This window comes from Egretta garzetta, unplaced genomic scaffold (genome assembly GCF_000687185.1).
Source record: "Egretta garzetta isolate BGI_Z169 unplaced genomic scaffold, ASM68718v1 scaffold154, whole genome shotgun sequence".
Taxonomy (NCBI): Eukaryota; Metazoa; Chordata; class Aves; order Pelecaniformes; family Ardeidae; genus Egretta; species Egretta garzetta.
In genome coordinates, this window is record NW_009259600.1 from 3,792,430 (window position 1) to 3,804,419 (window position 11,990).

Below are 11,990 nucleotides of genomic sequence, written 5' to 3' on the forward strand. Positions count from 1 at the left end.
AGATCTTACTGCTCCTAAGTTATAATGAGACTTCAAAATCTACCTCCAAATTTTGCAACTGGCCCATCTCTCTGTGGTGGTGCCCAAAGACTGACAGTGGGTCACCCCATGTCCCTAGGCATACAGATAGGGAAAAACAGTCCATCTGGTGAGATGAAGATAAGACAGAAGCCTTTCCAGCAATACCTGTAATGCAATCACAGCTGTGATAACCACGGTCCTGGGACATGACCAGTCCTGTTAAACAATTTGGATGCCCCATGTGAGCTATTCCTAGGTTCCTGTCTTGTTAATTCTTGAGTGGGATACAGCATGTAATGGTAAGAGGAGATAAAGTTAGAAAGAGGTGCAGGTTAGTAATTAAAAAGTCCATTGAAAGATTAGTGCTCTGTCACTGTCTTTGCACTCATGACAAAACATCAGCCATTTGTTACACAGAGTCAAAGTATACTTCAGGTCTTCAGTACTGATGACATGTAGGCACGTATCCCCTGAGAAAGCATGTGCTCATCCAGAAAAATGCTCATTTTGGAAAAAAAGAATTAAGGAAAATTTGAAAAAATAAACATGTTCTGTCTGTAGAAAATCATGATGCACAACTAGAGATGCAGCAGTAGAGGGCTGGCCAAGCTGTAGGAGAGACTTCTGTGGCCTGAGGTGGACTATCCCTCCATGTCTTTGAATGGAGAGGGTAATGACACCGTTACTCTGGATGACTTTTATGAGGTTGCACATGATAGAAGAAGACAATAGCTTCCTGAATCCAGTTTTCTTCCCATGCAAGGGCAATCACAATCTGTCCCTAAATATTGCTGTGTCCTACTAATATATACATTTATTCCTCAATCTGGAATGCTGAAAACTTTGTGCTGCTTCATTACAGAAATCCATAAAGTTGTGTAAGGTTTCTTAAATGGTGTTTTGGAGAGCTGGTGGCTTGGAATAAACAAGCAGTTTTGTGAAAGGAAAACAACATACTGACTCTAACTTCACACAGATGATTTTGCAGCATTGAGGCCTACTTCTTCGCTGAATGGGGTTATAAATTATCTCTGAGCTATTCTGCTTCCAGTTACTCCATCTGTAATCATTCTAGTGTGGTTTCTAACGGAAATGCATACATATAAACATGAAAATACTTCCTGTCCATGTTGAGAGGAAGGTTTCTTGGGATTTATTTGACAGAAACCCTTAAACAGTAATTAACTAGCACATTTTAGGCAAACTTTTCCAGCAAAAGCATCTGTGCATGAAGCAAAGTAAACCATTTCTCATTCGATATTAAATATGATTTGGCTCGGGTATGAAGCTTTGGCCCTATACCCAGGGCTCTTTTGTCTGGGGACAGGGGAAGGAGAAAATGAAAGATGGGGAAGGTTTTTTGTGAACATTGCTCTCTGACTTCCTCAGAAACAGTTGCTTTGACTGGACTCATTTGACCAGAGGAGCCATTTACATTGTAAACAGCCAACTCTGAAGCAGATATTTATAAGCATTTATGTACAAGAATTGCATCTGAAGGGCAGTTGATCTCATATGGAAGACCGTCTAACACAGGTCAGGTGGGTGAAAGTGCCTGGTGCACTGGAGGCTTCATCCAGATGGAGGTCAGCTCCCTCCCCAGCACCCTCCTGACTGTAATGCTTCTCCATATATCTGGTCTTGGAGCTGTCTCTTCAGCCTGGACCCCAAACTGTCAAGTATTCTTAGTATGAAGTCTTCTTAGTATGAAGAAATTAACTGTGGGCTGCACTGCAGGGGAGCAAGGATCCTAAGTGGAATGAAAGAGGCACAGAACAAGAAAGAACATGATAGAGGTCTTCAAAATCGTGAGTGGCAGAGGAGGTAAAGGAAGGAACAACTGCTCACTGTCTTAGCAAAAGAACTAGGAGACATTCAGTGAAATGGCTGGTGGCAGGTTTCATAGCAAACCAGAGAAGGTATTTCTTCACATTAACACCTAGATTAGCTGTGGGACTCCTTACCACAGGACATTGTGGGTGCTAAAAGTCAACATGGATTCAAATGCAGGCTAGAAAAATCAGTGGAAGAAAAATTCCTATAAGACATGACCAATTCAGCAAGTTCTTGACATTCACATTTCTGACAGTTTGGAGAATATTCTGGGCAAGTCGTGACTATATATACTTGCACTGCTCTTTCTTAATTTCTTTTATTCTTCTGTCTTGCACTTCTCTTTCTTCATTATCCATCACTAATTGCTGTCATCTGGATGCACCTTCCACCTGATTCAGTAGAGCTGTCCCTACATGCACATGCTTAGCTGCAGCGTGATGAAAGCTAATCCCTACTTCTTTTGCCAGTGCTTATCTTTTATGCAGCATTCGACTGCTTCTCACCACAGAATTATTATTATTATTATTATTAATATTGTTTCTTCACTACCAGGAAAAAGCTTCCTCCTCTCCTGAAGGCTGTCAGTTTTTTCATACAGTCAATGTAAAGTGTGTCTTCATGCTAAGGGGTTAAAGAGAAAATTCTGAATTGTCAATGGATTTAGTTTTAATACTTTTTAACTGTTTAAGTCAATCTCTCTCCCTTGATAATCTGAGTGTGCATGAGCTACTGTTCTTCAGGGCCAAATATTACCTACTTTTCTGAAGTTACCTCAGAGATGAGCAGATCAGATGACCCAAAGGTGCAGTTTGCACCTGCAGTTTATTAACTAAATTTTTAAAAGTAGCAGAAGACCTTGGGTGACTCACTTCTGAGATGTCTTAAAACCCTGGGATTTAAAACCTCTTGGGCATCCACTGGAGAAAAAACACATTTCTTCAGAAACTCCTGATAAACGCTGCTTTTTCCCACCCTACGTACAGAAACATAGAAACTTTTGAAGAGTCTGTCTCAATAAAATCAGTATACATATAGTAACTTCCAGTAGATTTTGTATGGGAAATAAAACATGTGCTATGTTAATATGCTTATTTCCTTTCAAGTAAAATATAAAATTATTTACATCTAGTCCAGTGCTCATTGTCATACATATTACTAAAGGAAACAGCAGCCACCTGGTGCCTTGAGCTTCCCAAACAGGGCTCTACTGAGAAGACCCAGATTTCCAAAAATTTTAAGCAAAAAATACAGATAGGATTTATTACCAAATATTTCAGACAGTTTCTTACCAAAAATTTGTATGCCAAAAATTGTATTTTCAGCCAACTCTACTCCGTACACTAATAATCACCATAAAACCTCACGTTGCTCTACCTTAATTTTACATTTTCCTCTGTAATCATCTCAGACTTCTCAGAAGAAAACTACATTGTCAAACTTGACAGGAAATCATCGCAAAGAAACAATTATCCTCAGCCTTGCCTGTGTACAGAGTGAAATGATCAGCCAGCTATAGCTGTTCATGCACACAGAAATCTGTTTTCCCTGGGTGATCTTCATGATATTTGCGTAGTCAAGACCCCAACAGTACGCAAAGGCTGTTGGGACCATCTTGAACTGGGCGGGTGGTCATATCAGCAGCCTCCCCTTGCTGCAGCTGAGCGTGGTTAAGGTTGCAGTCAATGGCTCCTCAAAGCACAGCAGCTGTGGAAGGAAATTCCACTCCTCTTGGCTGGGTGAATGACAGGAGAGCAGGGAAGTAAACATGAAATTAGTAAATGTGATTGCACACCATTAAACCCTCTCCAAACCACACAATGGTATCAGATTGGTAGAAGACAGTGGTTGGTCTCAGGCTGGAATCATTGAGATGAAATGAACCCAGAGTAGAGGACTGTGCTGCTGCTTAAAGCCTCATCTTTCAATTCAGTTGTCTCTGAACGTGAGGCATCAGCCCTGTGCTACATCGAGGAGAAAATTTATCCTGAATTAGGAAAGGCATGCTGTGACTGTATTTCAGCCTGCAGCTGTGTCAGCGTTCATCCCATCACCAGGCCAGGGGCTGCACATTGGACAGAGGCTCCCGGATGAGGAAATTCCTGTGGTTCAGCACTTTTACCTGTGAAACAGTCCAGCCCTGGCTCTGGCAGGCTCTTGCCATCTGCCTACCACTATTCACTTTGTGGTTTCTCTCCCTCCCTTTTTAAGTAAACAGAGAATAAGGCCTGAACCCACTTTGTATGTGAGCTGTGTGAAAGAAAAGGCTCTTTTTGCCCTCTCTCCCTTTCCTCCCCACGTATTCGCATGGGCCTCCCATAAGGATTCCTGGTAGCGGTTTGGGTGTCTGAAACGTAAAGGTCGCTTCTGCAGAAGAATGATATGTAATGCATACATAGCTGTGGTGAAGAGGCTGGGGTAAACATTTCCAGGCATAGGCTGAACTTTCTGCAAGTATGTATTTAGTTTGTAAATTTTTCCACAATTTAGTCCCTGTCTCATGCAGTCATATGCAAGTTTCAACCAAGGGAGTTTTAAATCTGTCTTAAGGTTTCCGACACCTTTTAAGATATTTCAAATAATATGCCTGTTTTACAAATGGGAGATCTTCCTAAGACAAAGTCAAATGATTTGTCAAAACTCAAAAGGTCAGTGATGGGACCGGGATTAAATTGCAGTAGTGATCACCGTAATTCCACTCAACTATTCATTGTCTCCCTGCCTATATACTGTGTATTGATGCAATGTGAAGTCCTTCAACGTAAAGGACTGGAGTTTGCACCGAAAAGCTAAAGATTGAGAGAACATCCTGAATGCTCACTCCAACCAACAGCACTCACCACAGACATTTTTAATCTATAGCTTTTTTTGGCATTACCCAGCGCATTTCTGTTCGAGAAGGTGTTTGGGAAAAGTATGTTAGAGCTGTCTCTAACAGTGTTTGTTTCTAACAAGACATCAACAAGGTATTTCACCATGGGAACTCACAAAAGTTTTATGCAGCTGCCAGCCAAAATGCTGTTCAAACTCAAAGCAGTTATGTGATAATTGTACCATTCCACTCAGTGAAGAATACAAATGGCTGTGGGAAAAAGCGATCCAAGGCTCTCCAGAGGCACAGAAAGATTTCTATTAAGTTTAGTGAGTTTTGGGTGAGACCCGTAAGAATGCAGAAATAATCAATTAATCAAATATTTAAGTTTACTTACATGGGACTAAGCACATTTTCTTCTCTAGAAATGTACTAGACTCCAAACAGATCTAAGAGCTTGAGTTCAAACAGGAATAACTGCAGGAATACGAGAAAACTTGTCCATATGCTGAGGAAAGAAAATTTTCTACTGGAAGTTCAGGCAGATGTGGAATCAGCTGAAAAAAATACAGAGTGATTATTGAAATTATGCGATTCCCCCCCCCCCCAAAAAAAAAAAAAAAAAACAACCTTTGGGATAAGATTAATTCCAAACTGTTTGAATACACAAATATTTGCCTGTGTTTCTTCTTAGGCATATTTCTGAGCAATGTCTTTAAAATCTGATTCTCCAAAACAAGATTAACCAGGATGTAAAAAATAAGAAATGACATATGCTTATATTAACTGAGTATGTTATAGCCATTGGCAAACTTGTATGATGATTATTTCTTCCAGAGAAGGTCATCCTGTATCATGTGCTTTACAATAGAGAGATGCTTATGTAATACAATTATCCAAACCACCCGGATGACACCAGCTAAGTCAGGACCAGACTTTCTTATGGGTCAGTTCTGGATTATTTCTGTGTATTATACAACAAGACTGCTTATCACAAAATGCTTAAATGGTATTGGGAGCAAAGCTCAGCACCCAGGACTCCCTGTCCCACTTAAGCACCCTAACCATGGGGCTACATAGCCACACTTTCTCCTATTTTCTTTCTTTCCCCGTGGATTCTTGCATGCTTAGCTTCAACAGGAGGGTGGAAAATGGTCCTTCCAACCTAACTGAAAACCTTGTGTCTGGAGCATTCATATGGCCGATGGGAGCTATGGGTTTGAACCCTCCTGGTTTGGGAGCCCCTGGAGCTCTGATCTCAGGGTCTCTGTGCAGTGCTTTTCTCACCAGACAACTATACCAGCCGTGAGTAATGTCAACTCCTCCTCCGCCTGCGTGTTAAAGGATGATGTTAAAATGCTATGCGGTTCTTAAATATGGTTATAGGCATTGTGAAAGAAATTAGGAGCTTCTGTCCTTTGGATTTTAGGCATCCTGTAGGACTGAACGCTGCAACCATATAATCTTCCAAACTTGCTTGCTAGTCTAAAAAAAAAGCCAGAACTTCTTTTCACAGGGATCACTGAGTTCCAAAAAATGGGGGTCCTTCGTACTTACTTTTTGTAGTAACTTGTGAGTAACTGGCAGTCTCAAACACTCTTGTAAACATTAGTCCCAGAGCATCCAGGGGAACTAACATACATTTTTCTCAATTCACAACAAGCAAGCAAGGAAATGCTCAAATGTAGCACCTAGGAAGCAAAATGCATCAGTTGTCCTAGCAGATATTCTGCCTTGGGGATACCATGGACCTAAAACATGCATGTATTTTTGTCTTTCATGTATTACTTCAGACTGCATCCATCCTAATTAGGTTCCTAGATAAGACCGAATAGTGAGTTTCTGTCTATTTTTCCAGTTTCTGAACTCACCCTTTGGCTCAGTGACTGGCTTCCATTTTATATCTCTAGAGAGCGTAACACACTGCCTGAATAACTATGCTGTTTTATGTCCAAGGCACTTATCTGCTTCCATTAAACCACTCTGAGATTTAAAATTAACACAAAAGAAGGGAAAACTACTCTGATCCAGATTTACACCTCAGCTAGTTTGGTCTAAATACAATTATTAAAATTCTAATGGAATTCTTTTTTCCTTGAGATTTTTGTAAACTGTTAACTGTTTCAACAGTAAACAGTTAAAAGCTGAGCTAATTCAGGTTTTATCATATTTTTCCCTTTTGCCAAAATAGACTTAACTGAGAAAAGATGGAAAAATTATTAAAGGGAAATAACGGCCTGAGACTCTGTTCTTGTCAAAAATAATTAAAAGGTAGTCTTACAGAGGCAGAGTTGCAAGATTTGTGATTATAGGGTGGTTGAAGAGTTCCTCAACCTGTCATGGAAGCTGATGGATGATTATTTAGACTTACAGTTGATGGATGATTAAGTAACAGTAACAAAACCACAGTGTCTGAAAGTAAAACAGTTAAATTAGTTTAAATTACTTTTACTATACTAATGACATGAGATACTTGGGGTCCCAGCTGGCACCTTGTATTCCACAAGTTCTGCCTGCTTTCCTCCACTTGTTGTCCATCACATTCATTCATCTTAACCTTTTTTTTTAAGATCCTGTCCATATTTCCTTTGTCTAACTCAAACACTGCTAGGCAAAGGTAGCAATTTTGAATTCTGTTTATTCTACACCCATTTTTATCACTATTCTGTTCATGTCAGGGGATGCAAGATCAGGATATTTAAATATTTAAACACAAAAATGTGTGGAAAGCAAGCCAGTAAAGTCGTCACTGATGGAACGGTTCAGACAAATAACCTTTGCCAGCAATAAAGTGACCCTAAACCTTACAGACATTTGGCAAATACTCTTTAGCTTTCCACTATAGATATTTTCTTGTGAACCTTCTGAATCTTTTTAGTGGTGTCCCCAGTTCATGCCCCACATAATTTGAATATTCCTATAGAAACCCATATGCCTTGGGAATTATCCAGTGGCTTCTCCAAAGTAGCTCCTGTAAGTATTCCTATCTCCCCTCACTTCTTGTGAACTGTTAAGTGAGAAAGAGTCTTCCAAGGGTCCCTGGGGCCATTGACCCACGTATGAGTTTTGGGGCCCTAGAGCAAAGCAGAGTGCTCACCTCCCAAGAGGTTAAAAGCCTCACCAGGAGGCTGTTTTCCTACCAGACAGATTTTGTTTCATGCAGGAGTGAAGGGAATGAAGAAGCTAATTCATATCGGCAAAATCCTCCAAGAGACCTACTGCAAATGATAGTAACCTCAATGCTGAAGTACTAATATTTATGTAACTACAGTAGTCTTAGGACACGTTGATCTAAAAGAGGATCATAGCACAGGAAGAGGTATTGTCCTTTATTAATCAGCTCATAGACCTGGAAGAAGCCTTACAAGGAGTGGCTGAGGGAACTGGGGCTGTTTAGTCTGGAGAAGAGGTAGCTGAGGGGAGACCTTATCGCTCTCTACAACTGCCCAACAGGAGGCTGTAGTGAGGTGGGTGTTGGTCTCTTGTCCCAGGTAACTGGTGATAGGACGAGAGGAAATGGCCCCAAGTTGTGCCAGGGCAGGTTTAGTTTGGACATTAGGAAAATTTTTTTCACCGCAAGGGTTGTCAAGCATTGGAACGGGCTGCCCAGGGAAGTGGCTGAGTCCCCATCCCTGGAGATATTTAAAAGATGGGTAGACGAGGTGCTTAGGGACATGGTTTAGTGGTGGGATGGCAGTGTTAGGTTAACAATTGGACTTGATGATCTTAAAGGTCTTTTCCAACCTAAACAATTCTGTGATTCTAAGATGGACAGCTTTTTGGATTGCAGCTGCTGTCATTTCTTATCATGCCTGATGAAATGGACCTGAAAGGAATGGCCCACAGTTTGGGGCTTAGCAGTACAGGAGCACCATAAGACAGCTAAATCTTCACAAAGTGAACTTGATTCATTTCCAGAGCCATCTGTAGATCAGATTTAATTACTAATTAGATGGCTTCATAATCAACTAATGAACATGTTTCTGTACCTTTGAGAAACTAGTGCCTTCTTTAGTAACACAGGATTTTACTAGAAACCCTGTTATTAAACTAATGACCAGCACTAGGGAGAGGATCTCAACTGTAGTGTTTTTCACAGTTTACATGCTTTAGCAGTGTGATTTACTGAGGTTACACTGCAAAATATATTTATGATTTTTATCACAATATTTATTTTAAGTTCTAGATGCTGTCTTAATTTCACTAGATAAGTGGTCTCTCATAAGCTGTTTGCACCCTTTACAATTGACATAATTTATTAAATGCTTTTCAGTACAAGGCTTTTTATATTATGTAGTGGATGTGTGCATAGTATATTGCATTTACAGGCTTAAACATATGGAATTAATAAAGAGTGATGGCTCTGACAATTTTCTTTTCTAAATAATGAAACTTTTTTGATTAAGGGCTGGAGATGCCAAGGTAGCCATTCTGTAATCTAACAAACATGTGCACAGATGTACTTGAGCACATGGTCACCAACACATGTCTGTAAACTAACGTAAGTATAATGTGAATCACCGTGGAACTACCCCACAAAAGCCTGATCCAAAGTCTATTTAAATCTATAGAAAGATTCCCACGTATTTCGTTACGTTGTGGTTGAGGTCCAAAGGGGATGATTACGGATGTTTCTTTGCTGAAGGTGGGTTATCAACTTCTTTAAGAACTGGTGAAATCCTCCCGTGGCAAAACTTCCATTGACTTTACTGAGATCAGGATTTTCCTATGTAAAGTTAGACAATCAGCTTTATGTGCTCTTTAATGACCAAGAAGTGATGCTGATAAATCTGGAAATTCCATCATGAATAATTGACCTTCAGCTGCATAAAGTATCTCTGCCAATGCACTACAACCGATACTCTTACACGATAGTGAGATATTTTAGGGAATGTACACTCATTCTTCATTCAGACATCTATTTTATCCTCAGTCCCTGCTGGAATTCACAGACCAAGTGCTCCTTTGCCTTTTCACATGCAAGCTAATTAATGTCAGTGCTGGTGCCATTAAAAATTGCATGATAGCTAGCATGCTTGCCTAAAGAAGTAGAAATCTTGGTTCAAATCCCTCCTCTACCCTATGTGGCCTGAACTTGCATCTCCCGTGCCCTAGGAAGCTGCCTGGACTCTTATGAATGCACATGATACATGACTAAAGCTGTCCTAATTTCTATCAGTTGTTCGGGTATTCATTGAAGGGCTTTATGGGAATGTAGGTCTTCCTTCTCATGGCTGAGTGCCCCAGAAGCACAAAGTTGGAGATTTATTTAGACATTGGGTAATTTGTTCTCCACTCGCTTTCTTTCTCGCCACCCCAAAATAATTATTAGCTATTCCAGGGAGATCTCAGAAAGAGAGGTTTTTGGGACTTCTCTCACTCTGGCTTAGCAGTTTGAGCACTCCTCTGGGAGACATGGTTTAAGAGCTCTTGACAGAGGAGAGCTGCAGAATAAGCAGCTACTGTCACTGCCAGATTGAACAAATTCAGGTACCAGCAATGAAAGGTCTCTGGCTGAAATCATGCTGTCACTGGAGTCAATAGGAAATGAGAAAAAAATCACGGTTTCCTTCATAATGAAAACAGGCACACAAACTGAAAAGGAGAAACTTCAGGTTAATACTGTTTCCTTTTCTAACTATTCTGCTCCTGCTTACTAATTTACTCTTTCTTGTCATTGTTTAGGACATGGCCTCAAGGGTTTTCTTTTCTGTGAATTTTATCAGCTGTCTTCTTTTTTAAAAATATAACCTTTTTTTCCTTTCCTGCAGGTCCTGTTGCCACCATATGATGATCCTGTGAATGGAGCTGCTAAAGATCCACCACCACCTTACGTGTCAGCATAAGCGAGAGAGTGCTGCGTACCTAGGGAGGATAGCTTTACTTTTCAGACATCGGAGCAATAGTTTGATAATTTCACTTCCAGGATAAAAATTCTATGGGTTGTACATTGCTGTTTTGCTGACATATTGAAATCTAAATTGTATGATTAAAATTCTGTAGGTAGTTTTAGTAACTTGCTGCAACTACAGTAGTGTTTCAGAAACTAGTGAACTAGTTTCAGAACAATTCTGGATAGCGCTAAGGTTACGGTAGTCACTGAATAGCTTTTTCTACCATGTCTGACATGCAGTGCTAGAGAACATAGAACTTTGCATTTTCAATCAGGTTCAGAGTGTACCTTTCTTTTTTTTTAATTTTTAAAACTTCCAAAGCGAATGTGTTTCTCAGATGCCCACTTTCACCTTCAGAATACAGACCAAATCCAAAAAAGTGACATTCCACTCCATTCCTGTTCTGCAAGCATTTATTAAGTTATTATGCTATGAAAGATGATGATTGCAAGAAGAAGAATGTGTCTTACTCACTATTCTCATCAACCTGGCTAATGGGAAACAAACTTAATTGGGAAGAATAAGTATGGGAAATGAGAGTAGACAAAGCACTCTCTGATGTGTAACAAGCCAGAACCTGTGGTCTACATGAACTCACTTTGTCCCAGCCTGCAACCATCCTAACGCTCAAAAAAAAAGAGTTCTTACCAACTTCTGGTAATTTTTTTTCCCTGCCTACACAACCTTTTCCTCCCCACCAACTTCACAAATAGTTTTTTGAGGTCACAAAATCCCTGCTTTTAAAGTCCCATGGTTAGGTGACAAAGCTGCGTCTTTCGCACTCAATATGCAAATGTTTTCCCATTGGAATGTGCCTGTAAATATCGCAATGTTCTGCTGAGTGTGAACTAAATTACGCAGATTCTAAGATATATGTTCCCAGCCTATGGGAAATTTATGCATGTAACTTCCTCTAGCATTAGTGGATATGTTTTGCGTGTTTCTTGTATACATCAGTGTGGGGATTTTAGATTCCTTTTATGACTGAACTTGTTGTGCTGAGAATCTTTCTCATGGGACTCATCCATCCATGAATGCTTGCGTGAGGTATTTATTTCTTCCCCAGAGAAGTGCCTCCTGCACATTTAACTTTTTGTTCTTCATGAAGGTTCTACTTTGAATTGAAAAGGAACAGGAAAAGGGAATATAATGTGTGTCTCTACCTCTCATCTTTTCTCCCTGTGTTGTCTCCTCTGCATTTGGGGTGATTGGACAGGCTGAAGCTAGACTGATGCCACTGCATGCTGCCCCAGGTAATGGGCAGCGCCGAGCTGAGCCACAGTTGGGAGGGGCACCAGGGGAAACCAAGGTGCCATCTCTCCTGTGACTGGGCTGGCATGTGAGCCCACACCCTTCCTGCGGAGGACACCCGTTCTCACCCTCGGTGCATTGACTCCATTCTGCAGACCCAAGAAGAGTGGAGCTTTTCC

General features: G+C 40.5%; 1 protein-coding gene across 1 annotated transcript in view; it reads left to right on the forward strand.

The window, feature by feature from the left end:
• Nucleotides 1-10,642, forward strand: part of LAPTM4B (lysosomal protein transmembrane 4 beta) — a 46,114-nt gene extending 35,472 nt beyond the window's left edge. The window contains exon 8 of the mRNA XM_009638304.2: nucleotides 10,438-10,642. Coding sequence (XP_009636599.1) covers nucleotides 10,438-10,512 — 75 coding nt within the window. The 3' untranslated portion in view covers nucleotides 10,513-10,642. The remainder of the gene's footprint in view (nucleotides 1-10,437) is intronic.
• Nucleotides 10,643-11,990: the final 1,348 nt, after the last annotated feature.